General features: G+C 33.8%; 3 protein-coding genes across 3 annotated transcripts in view; 1 reads left to right on the forward strand and 2 right to left on the reverse strand.

Moving 5' to 3' along the window:
* LOC128234275 (shootin-1-like) overlaps window positions 1-425 on the reverse strand; it is a 14,971-nt gene extending 14,546 nt beyond the window's left edge. Inside the window, exon 1 of the mRNA XM_052948421.1 lies at window positions 277-425. The gene's annotated coding sequence lies outside the window, so the exon portion shown is untranslated. The remainder of the gene's footprint in view (window positions 1-276) is intronic.
* The window catches only part of LOC128234277 (neuronal acetylcholine receptor subunit alpha-5-like), a 38,072-nt gene that overhangs the window by 8,416 nt on the left and 11,576 nt on the right, over window positions 1-18,080 (forward strand). Inside the window, exons 2-4 of the mRNA XM_052948426.1 lie at window positions 14,910-15,011; window positions 15,617-15,777; window positions 17,539-17,583. Coding sequence (XP_052804386.1) covers window positions 14,921-15,011; window positions 15,617-15,777; window positions 17,539-17,583 — 297 coding nt within the window. The 5' untranslated portion in view covers window positions 14,910-14,920. The remainder of the gene's footprint in view (window positions 1-14,909; window positions 15,012-15,616; window positions 15,778-17,538; window positions 17,584-18,080) is intronic.
* LOC128234278 (carboxypeptidase N subunit 2-like) lies at window positions 974-3,107 on the reverse strand. Its single transcript, XM_052948427.1, has 3 exons — window positions 3,073-3,107; window positions 2,693-2,895; window positions 974-2,169 (listed from the first exon to the last, which is right to left on the reverse strand). Exons 2-3 carry the CDS (start codon window positions 2,885-2,887, stop codon window positions 1,009-1,011), a joined length of 1,356 nt encoding a protein of 451 aa, XP_052804387.1. The 5' UTR covers window positions 2,888-2,895; window positions 3,073-3,107; the 3' UTR covers window positions 974-1,008.

Consider the following 18,080-nt stretch of genomic DNA (forward strand, 5'->3'; position numbering starts at 1 on the left):
AATCACTTAAACTAGATGAACAGGAATTTTAAACTGTTGAAAATGTTACGTCAATAATATATCGAATAAAAATGTTAAACGTTTTCCCATCGATACGTGAACTCTAGGAAGTCTTCCGTTTACAACGCTCTTGTGATTTTTGAAGTAGATGTTTTGCTATTATATAAGTATGTTTTAATTGTTTATCATTTCATGGTTCATAATTGTAAAATAAAGAAATCGATCACTGTTAAAACAAATAATATATAATGTGTACATGTATTTCTAATTTCTTACCCTTAATATAAATAGATAAAAGTAATCCCGTGATAAAATGAAACAAATAATTTTTGAAAACTGGCTGATAATTTCCGAAAATTCCATGAAAAAGACTGTTTACGACATAGATTTAACATTGAAGAGAATCAATTCAGGCGGTCGTCCGATATCTAGGGTTGGGAATTGAAGGGAATTTCCCTAAAACTTTACCTCGTCTATATAAATGCGATATTACACAGCACTTATTGTTGTAATGTTTAGCTGTACATGCGATAACAAGTGTAGTTTCTATTTTACATTTTATCTGTATGGAGTTTAAAGTTTTATTTTCTTTAATGATTAAATAATGTATAAATCAATTTCTGCCCATAAATGTATACACATACTGACACTCATACACTCAAACCATGAACAATTCTATGTTTAAATCGGTTATGTTAAGATTAAAATCAGGTTTGTCAAGATTTCATCTAAACCTAACCGAACTTCAAATCTGTGCATCTATGCGCAATTTCCGAAAATTTCATATGGCTTATATAAATATATAAAATTAGGTACATATACACCACAACTAATTGAAAAGTTGAGGAACATCACGTAACACAGTGTAAACGTGAACTCAGATATTGTTACTATTTCGTTAACATGCTATTTATATATTTACAATATTGAAATTTATATTCAAGGTAAGTGTTTTCAAACTTTATTTGTCCTGTTTAGTTATATCACAAATATTATATCACACTGACATTAGCATGAATCAAGACCATATGACAGAAAGGTTTGAATAGACATGCCGAATGGCTTAGAACATTCTCCAGACACCTTCACGGAGTTTATATAAGTCCAGTTATGCATCCAAGACATTTCTTTGCAATCGCAATTTACTGTGTTTCCATCAAACTGCAATGTTTGAATGCGGTCCAAATCCGAAACTGCTTGTGGAAGTGTTTTTAGATTGGTGTCATGTAGGTCCATGAAGTACACTGAACTCAGGTTTTCAAAAGCCGAGTCTTCGATAATTCTAATTGGATTTTGGCTTAAGTCTAGCCGAGAAATGTGTGTAAGGTGTCTCAAATCTCCATTCCAGATTTCCCTCAAGTCATTTCCAGATAATTGTAAGTTTTTCAGTTGTGTGAGTTTTCCAAGTTGATATGGAACGTGATTGAATCCGTTGTTGTTTAAAACTAACGTGATAAGAGTCGTGTTCTCATTAAAATCCACATCTATTGAACGTAAATATGGATTATTTGAAATATCGAGAGTTCCAACAGATGGAAATGTCTTGAAGACGTTCGGAAATTTCGTCAAGTTGTTGCCATCTAAGAAAACTCCAGTTACACTTTGCAAAGGAGCCGGGCAGTCGGGTAGGATATCAATGTGAGGGTGGTCATTGGAGTTGTTTGTAAAGTAAATATCTCGGAGGCTTGTCAGACTGCAGATGGGGTCTGGCATCGTTGTAAATTTGGTACCGTCTATGACCAAGTGTATAAGGCTTCTCTCGAACCCTCTGAATCCATCGTGGGGGATATTTACCATAGACAGATTGAACAAATACAAGGTCGAAAGTGTTTCCAAGTAACGGAATTCGTCGGGCCAGATGGTTAAATCATGTGAACCAACATAAAACGTCTCCAAGTGATCCCCAAGCGTGGACATGACGCTACCATCAAATGTCTGGATTGGATTGTCATGAATGTGCAATATTGTCAGTTTCGTGAGGTTCGCCAGTACCTTGGGGATTGATGTTAGCATATTATGTTCAAGTTTTAATACTGTAATGGCATCCTCCAATCCACTGAAAGCGTTATCGCCAATGCTGTGAATTCGATTGACGGACATATCGAGATAAAGTTTGTCTGTTTTGAGTCCGTCAAATGCCAAATCTTGCACAAGTAATATTCGATTGTTCTGAAAATAAATAAAGAAACATATTAGTCTGACTGTTTTAATTATCATGTGGAATTGCCATTGTTTGGATTTTATATTCCAATGTGAACATATTCATATGCAGACTTACATCACATTTATACTTTTTGGAGGTTTCTGACTCTAATTCAAATATTTCCGAGTAACACATACTGGAGAAAGTTTCATGCTATACGCTAGATGCAGATATTCACATGCTGCTTAACATTTCTGTAAAGATCCATCACTCTGGCCCTCAAACTTTTGGAGGAATTTATTTATTGAAGTAAAGGGTCATAATTTTGCACTGAATGCATGCAACCACACACAAAACCCAATATGCACACACAACTTCACATGCTGCTAAACCAATTACGTTTCATCACTCTGGATAATATGCGCGGCACTAGACTGCATGCTCTCTAATACACGTTGGAGACGCACGCGACACAAGAGTGCATGTTCTCTTTTCTATTTCAACTAAGTCAAATGCCATAACTTTTTCTACAACAATAAACAACCAAACCTGAAGTTGTAGATAGAGTGAGCTATGATTTGTTGTCATGTTGAAATTCGGCACCCGAGGAAGCATCCTGTCCTCACATTTTATGAATGGCAGCGCACATGAGCATCGCAATGGCACGTGACATGTTTGGTCAAAGATGAACGCGCTTGTACCTGACAGCAGTGCCAGAAGGATAGCTGAGAAGTGGAGATGCATTCTTCCTCCTGACATGAAAACATAGAATGGTAATATCATCAATAAATACTGATTGTGATCGTTGCTTTCGTTGATCATATATTTCACAGCGGTATGATATCGATTCCAAATAATGTAAATAATTATAAACACATAAAAAATAATAAAGAATTAACACTTTTCCAACAAAATAAAACTTTACTCACAAGATGAACTAAACATTAAAGCCGTCAAAACGAAGAGTGCTATTGTACGGTATTGTAATATTTCTGAAATGTAACAAGGTTAATTAGTTTTGTTATCTTCACATGGGTAGAAACAGTGGCACGCGAAAGCGAAATCCTTTTATGTTCAAAAAGGTTTAACCTCCTACAACACAAAGTGCTACGAAAACTAGCCCAGTAGCTAACACAATAACGATAACCCTGTATAGAGGCTTAACAGACACGACGTTACAAAACAAAGACAGTGAGCGCATTAGTTAGTGCACTTACTTTTTACCAAGGCAACCCGAGTTTGATTTTCGGCTTGGGTGCATGTGAGTTTGCGGGTTTTTACCGGTTGAGCACATGTTACGAAAATGTGTTTTTGGCTCAAAAAACATTATAATTATTTTGTAAAAAGTCTGTCGGCAATATAAATATGATTTTGCTCCAGACTACTCAATCAACAACGTTTCTTTTTACCGTAGTGAAATACTAAGATTTCCCTCACTGCTTGCGCATTTAGTTTTTTCATCACACTCATGTTCGGTCCACTTAAAAACAAGTCACTATCCGGTTATCACCACTTACGTTAGCTTTTATTAGAGGCGAAGTAGTATCGGTCAGGGACAGTTCACTCAAGTAAACCTCTTAACGTTATTAGAAACCATGGCATGCGATAACAAAACTAACGAAAGAGATGGTTTGATATCCATACAGTTCTACGAAGACAAGTAAAAGCACATTGAGTCAGTTGTTTAAGGACGCAATATAGGTTGATGTAAAATTATTGCTTTAAAATTTGATGCAGAATCAGGATTCATTCAAAACAAAACAAAAACAACCTATGATTTGTGTATAGTTTACATAATTATATTGCAGTCTTCCTTAAACTTTTAACACCAATTCGGAATATTATATGCTTTAAAAAAACAACTACAAAATGAATTAAATTATGCAAGAAGCAAAAGATACCCGATATTCGTTTATGCAGTACTATGGACACGCCCAGTAGTAAAAATCATAAGGGTAAAAATGGTTGTATCCACTAACTCGACCGATTCAATCCCCCCTCCCCCGACCAAACGCTTCTTTTTCCCTATCAGGATTGTTTTCGTAATTTCCTAACAAACGAACTTTTATTCAAGTGATAGATAGAGATATAGATGATAGGCATGTTAAACTTTGATCGTTGGTTTAAACAATATTTATTTCGATATAATATTTACAATAAGTTTAGTTCTACAAATGTGAGCATAATCAAAATAAACAAAGACCAAATATGTAATGCATTGAGACAAAGAACATGTAAATTATGAACAAAACAATAGTGTACACAGAATTGAGAAGTAAGTCCTGAGGCTTATACTATGTCTCTCTACTGAAACTTTGACCGTTTTTAACCTATTTTTTTCAATAGTGATTTACCCTGATATAGATCGGTTTGGTACAGAATCCCTGTACTTAAAAAAGAAGAAAAAATATGCCTACTAAGGACCTTTTTTTAAGATGTTAGTGGATACAAAAAAAATGCCTAATGATACACCTGTATTGCGGTACACTGTTTAATGCCTAACAGACACTGAAGGAGAACACATGCAGAACATGAAACGTTGGAATACAACAAAACAGATGACTTTGTAAATTGTCATTTGCAAAATAGTTGATAAAGAACTCAACAGAGAAATGTAACATTGGTTCAGTTCATATAAATTGTCTGGTGAAAAAGCGTAGTGATTATCTTTGTGTGTGTGTGTGTGTGTGTATGTGCGTGCGTGCGTGTGTGCGTGTGTGTGTATGTTTAAATATTTTTGCAAGATTCTGATGATAATCATGAGACAAGCTACAATGCCCGACAGAAGATTACCAAACTATGGAGACATATTTCTCCAGCAATCTCTCTCAATGCAGCAGCACGTTCTAAAACATGCGTTTTCCGCAGTCTTTAACACAAATTTCTCTGATATGCTGGGCTGACAAATGGCATCAATCAATCTTAATCATTGGTTCACCCACACGGTGGATGCAATATCATTTTGAACTGCAAAGCAAGTTGTATAATCAATACCAATTAATATCAACTCCAGAGCCGGCGCAATCAAAAATTGTTTATCTGTTATATCATACATATATACAAATCCTCTTTTAATGAGATTTCGAGCGGCAACAACATAAATTGCCTCCCTATACCCTCCATGCAATATCAGATAATAAGTCCAATAAAGTAGATCTATACGTCTGTCTACAAGAAAATTTGTACGGGAAACCGGAGGGAAAGAACTACAGAGAAATCACAGAATAGTGGTAGAAATCAATATATTTTCTCAGACCATGCTGCCAATTTCTACGGAAAAGGCAAAGACAGTGAAGCATTTGGTAACATATTCTTTTATTGGATTGTTACAAGTACTAGTCAAGATTTTGACCTCTTGCTTTAGACGACGAGAATGTGTATTTGGAGACTGTTTGTTTCATTTGATTCAGCATCACAAAGGTTTGCCAAAATAAACTAACACACATGTTTTTTTTATGTGCAGTTCAGATTGTACGAAGTGGTTTATCCGAAAAAAGAAGTTTTTGGAGTATATCTATAGACCATGTGTTAAACATCTAAAATTTGGAGCTCAATTATTCATCTAAAACCGCTTTAGTAAGTATGAAATCTAGTTTATATTCATTGTATTTATAGAAATGATTAATCTTCGATTGAAGGGGAATGTATAATTATTTCTTAGTGGTGTCAATTTTCATTTTAAGCAGTAGGGGAAAGTTGCTCGTTCTTTAGCTCGGTTTTGATAATACGCGTGACAAATTCCATGAATACATTAAAATAATAAAAATATGAATACATTGTTTGAAGCAAAGTTTAAAACCATTTAATGCATGCGTACTGGTTTCCCTCTCTCCAGGTAATATTCAACTCTAGATTTAATGTTACAATTTTGTTTTTACTAATATTATGACTTTCTACAATCAATATTTTATTAGGGCTATACCTAAATGATCGATAATTATTTAATGACTTATAAGTAAGTAAAAATTGGATTTAAAGTTTAAATAATGACTCAGTTTTTATTTGTTATTCAAATTCAATCAGTTAATTAAAAAATGAAATAGAAATAAAAGTTAAAGTGAAATTATAGTTTGTTGCTTACTTAATTAGAACTAATTAATTTGTTAATTTGTTATTTGTATTTCGTTAATTTGTATTTGTTAAGGTGATCAAAATGTTATTCATTTTATTAATGAAACAAAATCGTCTTAATGTTTTTAAACCAACCTGATATGTATTTTTTCATATGGAAGAAGCACTATTTGGAGAATGTGCAAGTATACTGGTAGGCACTAAATATGTTTATAATTAAAGTGTGTCTTATCGGGAATGGTCCATTATATATCAAAAGGGCAATACTAACTTTGTACGGAACTTGTGCCTAACCAATTGTTTTTTGAATACTTTATATCATTGTTGAATATATATAAATCAATATACGGCGCTCGTATACACTGATCAAAGAAGATGCAATACGAAATGTTTTAATCATATATCAAGACCCTCAAGACTCATTTTTTCCATAAATGCCTAACAAACTGACTTATGCATAAGGAAAAAGGTTTCGGTCATACCATATTGTATATTGTATTGTCATCTAGTAGGGATTTGGTTTTTGGAGTAAAGTAAACGGTTAATAACGTAAATAGTTTTTTAGTGTTATATGGGAAACGAAATCGAGTTTTTAGGGTATTCGATATTGGAACAACGTTAATCTACGGTTAGGGTTATTAAGTGTAGGGCATTCACTGATTTTGAATCCCCTCCATCATTTAAATATGATACGAAAACATTTCCCATATAACGTATATCATATAATATAGGTGAGGGTAGCGATAATATACAAATGCATAATTCCCATCCCGGACCGTAACGGCACCATTGGTCAAGTATCCAGTGTGTCTACGATACAGCAGATAGGCACGATGCCAAAGGTTTTGGGATGAGTGGGTAGACGCATAAACAAACGATGGGTATAAAAATCATCATGGAATTAGTTTTCTAAACCAAATTCAAACATTCAGCAGTCTGTATCTATCGTTTACATTGAATCAATGTTATCTATGTTTCAGGGTCCAAAACAATATCTAAGGAAGTTGTTTTAACCTTTCATTTTGAGGATGAATCTATTCTTCCTGATATATTATTATCTAACGGGGCTTTCGCGAGCTGAACATAATAGCATGCTCACGAAAAATACCCGTCATTTATGAAGGAGATGGAGTGTAATTAACTTCCTTTGTGACGTCTTTCAAATGGAATGCCAGACTGAATACGACCATATTGCAATATATCACTCTCTTTATTTTTTATCGTAGTAATGATGCTCTGCTCAAGTAAATTTTCCATAACATTATATCACGCATCCAACATTCATGACTGACGCAACGCCATTGGTTCAGGACTGGTCAAGTGGTGATCCCATATTTTTCTTTATTGGGTCACTAAATTATATCGTACCAAAATGGCGTCTTTTCCCGATTCCGATGAATAAATGTAACGTTACTCCGATATGGATTACTCGTGGCGCCGGAAACCATTTTCGAGCTCGAGCTTAGCTTGGAGGAATTTAAGAAGAAAGAAGATTACCATTAATATAAAAGTGAAAAAAATAAAATGATTATAAAACCCTTGTATTAAGAGAAATAACATTGAAAGTTCATTTAAAGGTCGCTTTCTATCTATCTATCAGTTTGTATCACGTGTCACACGTGATATCTTCTATTTGAACACACCCAATTCATTAGTGAAATTACATAAATAGTGGAGACATTAGGATAATTTGATAATGAGAGCAATGGATATTTAAAAAGTAAAGAACATTACTTATGTCAAAACATATTTTATATTTAAACAAACAACAGAGTTATAAGATACTATCATTTAAGTTTCCATTACAATATCCATCCTACTGCATTGTAGTATGTTATCATTTCAATTTATTGTATGCTTTTTGACTGGATCTTGATAAGATATAAAGCTAGTTGGCTTGTCCCTGTAATTTTCATTGTATGATCTATTTTTTTGTTTGTTTAAACAATTGCTTGTTCAGCGATATGCCAATGCATTATGAAGCCGTGACAGATACGTATGGGTAAAAATACAAATATACTGCTTGCATGTGCTTTCTATTTTAGCAACACATATCATTGTTATCATACAGTATATATTGGTTACGTGATCTAAGGTATGGCTTAAACGTTTGAAACTTCATATTGCGTGATACAATTTGGTATGACTATACTTTAAACCTTTATTCAGTGTATACACAATAGTATCTGGAATTATAAATAACTATTTATTACCTTAACTTATCACATGGTATTCAAACCTTGCCTGTTTTCTTGCTGGGAGGGATGGATTCTTTGATATTTACTCTTCGTGGAGGTTCATTTACTCACCTTTATTCAGATAGATTGCATAGCATTTGTCTAGGCCTAAGCGAATTGTCTTATTTTTGATACCATAATATCGACCTAAAATGGTTCAAATTCCGTATCATACTACTCAGTGGATCATTTGATCGTGACTGGAGTTTAAATTTAGCACGATTTTTTATATTCATACACGTCACCTGACAGTAAAAAAAATGATAACGAACTTATTAAACTGATATTTCAAAAACATGCAGGGCATAAAACACTTTTCACTATAACGCGGGGGGTGGGGGGGATTGGCAAATCAGTTTTTTTCCTGAACCATATATAAATGGAATGTTCTTTATTATACTTTTGAAAATTGTACATCGTAAGGAAGTAAATTAGGATTCCTAACGTTCAGCATAGCGTCATATCTTGTACTAGTTTATTACGAACCCAAGCTATTATTTCGTAGCATATCAATTGAAGGTCAACTAGCCATTGATTTTCGTATTCATGTAAATAGGTTAAGATCTCCTTCCGGATTTTTGAAGAGTGATATATTCTCTAAAACTATTAAATGCAATCTAGTATAACGCATTGAAGTTACTTTTGACTTCGGTCGAGGAGATGAAATACTTATTCATAGACCGGCGACATTGTTGCTGGTGTAAGGAACCATTATTACATATTAAGATTTAGAAAAGTTGATTGATATATTAAAAGGACACAAAATAAAAACACCAGTGCTTAATACCAAATATATAGAATTGAAATTTATGTTCGAATCTATAACTGTTTGCAAGAGACACCATGAAAATGCAAGCTTTAGAAAATCAAGGTTTTTACGTGAAAATTATTTTATTGAAATAGAAATTAAGAAGTGTGTCATAGTTTTGCAATATCCGGCTTCACTTTCGGTTTCTGAATTAAACTGCACATTTTGATATAAACCGCAACAAATGGACGGTGACAATGAACAGCTTCAGAAATATAAACATGTTTTTCCAAAGTGTAAAGAATAATGATGAATGATAAAGATAAGTAAAAACAACACAACACTTTACATGTGTAAAGTCTTGTTTACAGATCTGCAATGCATTGTGATACATCAGCGACGATTGAAGGCATTAGCAGCAGAACTTTATTGATTGAAACACAAACTATGGCTGGGTTAGAAAAATCAACAAAGAGTTAGCTAGTCTCCTGACCGAATGCTAACATTTAGTATATATTTAACGTATCACCTTCAATAACTCCGGAATATTTAGCGTTCAGAGTCCAATACATCTCTAAGGAAGTTGATATAACCGCTCATGTTGAGGATGAATCCATCTTCCTCATTTAATTACCATCTATCATCGTTCTCACGAGATCTTCATATAAACATGCCCAGGAAAAATGGCGATGGTTAATACTTCCAACAGTAATTAACCTCCTTTGTGGATTATTTCTTACAAATGAGAAACCATGATACCCGACTGAATGAAATTGCCATATAGCACGATATTATGTTATGTATAAGTATCCTCTTTGGTAATGAGGTTGTGATCACGAACTCTCAATGACATTTTATTACTAATAGTTTAAACGTTTGTTATCAAAAACTTTTTATCAAGCATACTTTTGTTGCTGTGAATTCCTTTTAAAGCCATAGTTGCGTGAGGTTAATTACCTCCTGCTATTGTCTTGAGCGTGATATTACATGTACGGTTTAGTGACATGTAACCTTCAACTAAGACTGACACAAGATGCCACTTTTAAGAAAGACATTCCATGTACAATTTATGAATCATAGCTTTTTGATAATATCAGAACCTCTCGTAAGGCCTTATAGAAAAAAATAACAATATTTTCTGACGTTCTTAAAATCCTTTAATTCGTAGTCCTGAAAAAATGCCTTCTTTTAGGTCAATGACATGTCCCTAAATTTTATGGCATTTCCTTGACGTCACTGTGTTTAAAACTAGAGAAAAAAGGTCGACATGATTTGTCTGATGCAATCGTTTTTATTTACCAATGAAATATACAGTGTAAGGGATTTCTATAAGAGTTTTCTATATTTGATATAAATTGTTCGACATTTTTTTCTTGAATTCATAGTGTTCATTTCGAATGTAAACTGTTGTTTTATATACCTTAAGAATGGAAGTGAACCATTTTGCTAAACGCCTAAATTGCCCAAAGGAAAATTCGTTGGAAATAAAAACAGGTCTTTCAACTGTCAATGATAATTCATAACACCTGTCAGATGCTGAATTATCTAGAATTTATTACTAATTTTATTTGAACACGCTCAATACATCTTCAAGAAAATACATAAATAGTGGAGAAATTACTGTGATTTGTTAATGCCAACAATGTTCGGAATTTGGCTTACTTCCGAACCCTTTTCAACGATATCTGGTTCAACAGTCTTACAAGCATTCGTTGATACATTACAGACACAAAGAGGAAGTAGTTAAACTTTAATTTTATTTTGCAATTATTATACACAAACCCCGAGCTACTGAGCTAAATATGTAACAGTTCGGCACAAACAACCTGAGGATTTGAGATTATTTTTCTATCACGAGAGTTGCCGGTGACGTCACTGTTTTGTTCCATGTTGTCTAAGACGACGTCGAATAGATCATTTGTTCCTGCTCAGATTCTGATCAATCTTCTTTGCCATACGTATATTTGAATATCAATATATTATTATCAGATTGAATTCGGACATACAAGTGATTAATTGACATCCAATAACGTTTTTTTTATGCAACTGCTTCTCCTGGTATTCAACTAAGAATGTCTTGTCATGACATGCGCCTTCTACTACTTTTGGATACATAGCCGTGAACGACCTTCTGTAAACGACAAAAACAATACACGAACATTGTGTTTTAGTTTTACTTTACGTAATATTTACCGTGTTTAGATACAAAGAATGGCATAAGTTTCATTGCATTATTTTACTGTGAACTATATGAAAACGCACATTGCTTGGTAAACATTGGCAATACTATATTATCACAACTTTATTCATATTAAAACCTTGTACAGTGTTTCTTCATTCATGAATATATTTACACATGTTCATTCCATACATGCGTGATTTGTTTGGTGGGAGTGATTGAATCTTGACATGTCGATCCCTTCCTCCACAGAGATTCAGGTAGTCTTCGTCGTATTTGTTGCTCCACGGTTTGTCCGATTAAATCCACCTGAAATAGTTTCAATATCAGTTCGTATAACTTATTCGCACAGTGTGCAGAAATCTGGCAGAATTTTATTTCGATGCATGACCCGCCTGGTAGTAAAATGTATTCAATCATTAGATAAAAAATGACACAAACATATAGCTATAACAGAGGAGCCAACTCTGTCTTACCAGAAATGCTTATTCCTAAAAAAAGCAAATAGCCTTTACAAATACGTCGTCCATAGACTTATAATGAATATTCATACACAGTATGAACATTATTGTTCAATAGACATGTATTAATCATATACTCAGATGAATAGCTGGTTTATCATTTTTATGGCCTTCTTTTATTCCTTCTTCCGTCCATGTAATTGAATACTCTTGGAACGTTAGCCAGGTTTGGTAGGTTATTTATCAATCACAAATGTCTGAATGTGACGATCGGGCTGCCGGAACCTCCACCACTTATACCGACGTATGTAAATAACGCAGATACGACAATAGAATATAGATCTGTCTCATTTTGAGTAGGTCTTAGCAATAGTTTACGTTCGGTTTATTTGAAAACAATTCTTTAAGCGATTGCATTGATGATCCTTCCATTTTAGGATTACGCCGGCGGCATTGTACATGCAATTCCAATTTCATCGGATTGAATTCAAAGATTTCAGCCACGGCTCCAAGAATAACAAAATGTCTATTTATCGATGCATTAAAGAATGAAAGCGCTGAAAGCGTTGAAAGGCTTAAGGCGCGATTTTACTTTTTACAATCTTGTTCACATGCAATAAAAATCAATTCATGAATTCTTTTGAGTGGCCGCAAACTTTGACCGATAAGTACCTGTCATAACCTAAAAAAGGTAATGTTAATCAATAATATTTTATAAAATTCAGCTAGTTTCATAACAGTGACTGAAAAACCTATATGCACTGGAATATACAAGTGTATTGCTAATGTTAAATTAATTAAATGAAACATGATATTGGCTGAGGACGTTTTGACCATTAGTAGTACTAGGTAAAGTAAAGCAGAGAGTTTTAGTCAACACATTTCCATTTTCTGTGTATATATTCCTCTCGGTTCCTAACCAAGGTTTATTTTAGATTGTTCGGCTAGCTTTCCAATTCACTTTAACGTTTCAATCTTATGAACGTATTCAAATAAAGTGGTCTTTCATTTCGTACTATTTTAAACCGCATAACACCATGCGTCCCGTTTTGTTACCCCGGCGCATTAACTTTTTTAACATGTCGTGTCAAAAAGTAGATCTGACAATTCATTATTTCGATTTGCGGTCCTAAAGTCTGTAGGCCTGTGGTCTACAGGCAAAAAAATGCGGTATAAAACCGGTACGTCACGTGTCTTGTCACTCATATAAAATGGCATGCTGTTATGCCGGTTGCAGAGGATGATCCTTATAATCTGCTGCAAAACAAAAGGATAATTTACATTAAGAGATGAATTGTTCTACATTTTTCTTTGTATTTTAGGCATAATAACATAAGCTTCTTTAGAAAAATCGATAATACTGGCTGATATAGAAATAACCAAATGCATAAGCTGAAACAGTGGCTTACGATGTGCTGGTTGGTACCGTTATTGATGAGATGTATGATTTTGATGTTAATAATTCAATTATTATTAAGTTGTATTTATAATATTGTACTTAAAATTTGTTTTAGAAACGTAATGCGTTTGAAACATCTTTACATCAAACTGTTGTATACCTATGCTGGATGCTTTACAGATAAGCATCAGTAGTTATATGACTTCTAAGTACCATTGAAAGATGCACTCTTACTCCAATATAATAAGATGAACCACAATTAATACAATTGTTTTAATGTAACATAAAGGATGAATAAATATTGAAAACGACGGTTATTTTATGAAGGATACTGGGCTTTATTTGAAAGAAAGGTGCAGAAAACACGGAATTTCTACCTTAGGAGACGATAGTAGATCGAAGTAAATAATTTATCATCCCCCAATCATTTAATACTTTTGGGTATTCCGCTATTAAATTAACAGATACAATCTTGTTATCAGTTATTTATATTTTCCATTATTGCATTATATAGGAAGTAGTTAAAGGTTTATCACTCAACATTTATCTTTGCTATACATGTGTATGTATTGATTTGCTATACATGTGTATGCATTGATTTGCTATACATGTGTATGCATTGATTTGATATACATGTGTATGTATTGATTTGCTATACATGTGTATGTATTGATTTGCTATACATGTGTATGCATTGCTTTGATATACATGTGTATGTATTGATTTGCTATACATGTGCATGTATTGAATTGCTATACATGTGTATGTATTGATCTGCTATACATGTGTTTGTATTGATTTGCTATACATGTGTATGTATTGATTTGCTATACATGTGTATGTATTGATTTTGAATAAGAGTGTCACTTGAACTGCCTTGGTATTGAGTTGCTTTATACGATACATACGTATTATATAGCCAAAATGCAGCATATGAAGCTGATGATATCTATCAATAAGTTCTGGATATGCTTAAAACAGGTGGAATAAAAACTTTAAAAGGTTTGTTCACTTTTGTTACTACAGTATTTGATAGTGAGGCAGGTCGTCTGCTACAAGCAAGCTGCTAGGAATGTTAACACCAGCACGTGGTAATGTTTACACTAGAGAGTTCATAACCCCCAGAACATCAATTAGACACTCCCCAGGCAAATTCAAATTTTTAATCTGACAGTTGGATTTTTTCTCAAAGTCATGTTTAATTCTAGTAAAGTTTCAAAAACAGAAAAAGGATTTTTAATTTGGAAAAAGTGTCCCTGATGTGAAACATGCATAAAATTATACAAAAACTTGCCCCAGCGCCACCTGGAGGTTTATATAGTCCTTTTGCCCCTTTAACGTTGCCATATCAATTCGAAATCAAGTTCTCCTCCTAATTCCATTGACCCAAGTGCAGCGCCATCAGTCATCATTCGGAAGTCATTTGCCATTGATTTTCGGACTCGTGTAATTACTTTCAGATCTCTTTCTGGTATTTTGAAGAGTGGAATATTCGCAGATAAAAAGGAGAGCACAGGGGGCAATTTGAATGCCATCTGGGATAATTCATTCATGGATCTTTTGACATTTCTGGATACGATAGCGTCTTGCAATCATCCAGTTTATGCATAAACGTATAAATGGTATGTTAGTTTGTATCTGCTATATGTCATATTTCCTTTCATATTTTAGAGAGACAAACAATGGAGCCAAGAATGCTGGACCTGCCGCGACAAACAATTCAGATACTTCTTACAATAAGCACATTGGCCATCGCAGTTCAACCTGAAAATAGTGAGTTGCGTTAGAATTTGTTATTGTTGAATTGCATTTCTTTTTATCAAACGGGTTCTTTTGCTTTCCTTGGCTTAAATGCAAGCTATATTTGAGTTGATGCAATACTTGTCTTAATACAACAAGATAATTTTCTTCACTCAAAACTATACTTTTTCTCAAAATACGAATTCCTTTTCCTCTTTTTAATTTAAATTGATAAAAACTTCAGTTCACACTGATACTGAAGTCTCACAGGTTTTATCCAAACATATTTGATATTTCGTTTAAACCATAATGCCTATAGATTGATGAATTTATTTTTTGTAATTTAATGCATTATCATGTTTTAAAGCTCATTTTACTTAAATGATAAAAAGAAGCATATTATTGAGGTACAGATAAAATAAAATAGCGATATTTTGGCGCGCTTTTTCAACTGGGAAAGTTGTGGCCACGTAGCTATTATTAAAAAAAAAGGAATTTATAAAGATTAATATCTTTTTTATCTGTACAAAAAGCATGTGCTTTTATGTTTTGGCCCTTCAAGTGAAACATGATAATGAATTAAAATTAGAAATATTTTTCCATCAAGCTAAATTGTGCGCCTTTAAAATTTGAAACAGATATATCCACGGTGGACAACCAGGTCGTGCTAGTCCCAGACGAGCAGAGGCTATATGAAAACCTCATGTACGGTTACGAGAAATCTGTGAGACCCGTCAGAAATTCCTCAACAGTGCTCATTGTGAGGTTCGCACTGCACCTCAACCAGATTATCGGGCTGGTAGGAATTATAGTATATAATAATAATAATAATAATAATAATAATAATAATAATAATAATAATAATAGTAAAAATAATAATAATAATAATAATGAAAAGAACTACTTCTATTGCTTCTTCTACTTCTACTGCTGTCTCTGCTAGCTGTTACTGTAACGGCTAATAATAAAAGTGATAATAAAAATACAGACAGGAAGGTACTAAAAAGATACCTCGTAATGGACATTATTGTTCATGTTGTAATGGCAGGGACATAGAGGATGAATATCACTTTTTCTCCCACCTCAGATTATAAGTATCTTCCATGGCCGAGAGTGTAAGATAGGTTCATTCCGACCCGAGCGTAGGGTGTTTTGGGGACGAGGTTTACCCCAGTTAAACAAAATTAAGTTAAAATGTATTTTTTGCTGGAACTCTTTTGTGCTTAGTGAAAATAATTGCGTATTGATATGCGATAGCACGTGGTTGTCATGGATATTCGCGCAGTGATCCAGTTAATGTTAATAGTCAAATCGGTCTTTTTAAATAGTTCTAAGGAAAATGAAGCATTATTGGTGCCTGAAAACTGTTTTATGGTGACATTTGAAGCGAGAAATAATTAATTAGCGTTCTAAATATTACCATAAGACAAGATTTCCTTGATGCTACTAACGACAGTCTTCAACAAGGGAGGTAATTACAATGTGGTGACCATTAAAAAGAGTTCCATACGGGCATTTTATCTTTGCCCGTGGGCAAGATAAGAATATATAGCATGGTAAAATTATTGGATCTACTTATCTGAGGTGGGAGAAAAGTAGATCCATTAATTTAACCATGCTAGAAATTCTTATCTTGCCCACGGGCGAAAATAAAATGCCCGTATGGAACTTCTTTTAATGGTCACCACATTGTAATTACCTCCCTTGTTGAAGACTGTCGTCTGTAGCGCATCATGGAAACCTTGTCTAGTGGCAATATTTAGAACGCTAGTTAATTATTTCTCGCTTCAAATGTCACCAGAAAACAGTTTTCACGCACCTTTCAATAAATAATGCTTCACTCTTCTTAGAACTATTTAAAGACCGATCAGACCATTTACATACTCTGAATCATTGCGCGAATATCCATGACAACCACGAATTATTGCATATCCGTAAGCAATTATTTTCACTAAGCAAAAAAGAGTTCCGGCAAAAAAATACATTTTTACTTAATTTTGTTTAACTGAGGTGGGAGAAAAAGCATCTACCATAGCCGCTCGTGTAAGATAGGTTCATCCCGACCCTCGCGCAGGGTGTTTTGCGGAAACTCGGTAAACCTCGTTTCCGCAAAACACCCTACGCTCGGGTCGGAATTACCTATCTTACACTCTCGGCCATGGAAGATACTTAATATAGTCTATCTTTGTCGATGCGTTTTACAACTCAAACAGTATTACTATGGTAATCCATCTGTTTTTAAGATTCACCATTACTGACATCAACCAATAAAATGTGTTAATGAATATTTGTAGATAAATGACTCAAGCATTGGAATATGTAGTTCAGTTGTTAATAATTCAACTTATTGTAACTCATTTACGTTGATTTTCCACACACCCTTTTTAACAAAATTATAGTAATTATGTTTTCATCAGTAGTCTATAGCTTTAGAACATGCCTTAATTTTATATAAATTATACGATGACCTCTGGTATAAGTCTTAATAGACTTACTGTTCTGTTCCATGATATAATACTGTTTGCTTTAATCATGTTGAGGGCTAATTGCATATTTTCAGGATGAACGCCACCAGGTGCTGACAACCAATGTTTTTATAGACCAGGTGAGCCTCATGTTTTAGGTAATTAGGTAATTAGACTTGAAAATATATATACGGAATTCAGGTGCATACGTTTGTTTAGATTGTCAGCCTTTGATTTAGTTTACACGAATTCTGTTTTGCTCGTTCATAAAGAAGGTTTTAGAACCCGCCTCAGTCCGTTTCTATGATGGAAAAAATGGTTTCTATTTTGAGAGGCAACGAAAAAGTTCCTCTAGTCATTTTTCATTCCATGACATCTACGACAAGGGGAGGAATAATACACTACTATACTTTATCATACACTATTTTTTAATTCTGCCAATTTGGCCTGAAGTGATGTAGAATTAAAAAAAAGTTTTCCAAAGTAACCCATCAATAACTTGCAGTGCCAATTTATTTCAGACTGTACAGGATTATTTTTTGATAATAGATTCAGTGTTAACATCGTTAAAAGACGTATAACATTGTCCCTTGTTTTGGGAACATGTTTATTTCATGATAAAACGGCATTAACATGT

The sequence above is a fragment of the Mya arenaria genome, chromosome 5, assembly GCF_026914265.1.
Source record: "Mya arenaria isolate MELC-2E11 chromosome 5, ASM2691426v1".
Classification (NCBI taxonomy): domain Eukaryota; kingdom Metazoa; phylum Mollusca; class Bivalvia; order Myida; family Myidae; genus Mya; species Mya arenaria.

Coding starts and splice junctions, on each gene's coding strand:
- LOC128234278 (XM_052948427.1), bottom strand. CDS start 2,887: ATGCATCTCCACTTCTCAGCTATCCTTCTGGCACTGCTGTCAGGTACA. Junction 2,170..2,692: donor CACTCTATCTACAACTTCAG/GTTTGGTTGTTT, acceptor ATTTATTTTCAG/AACAATCGAATATTACTTGT.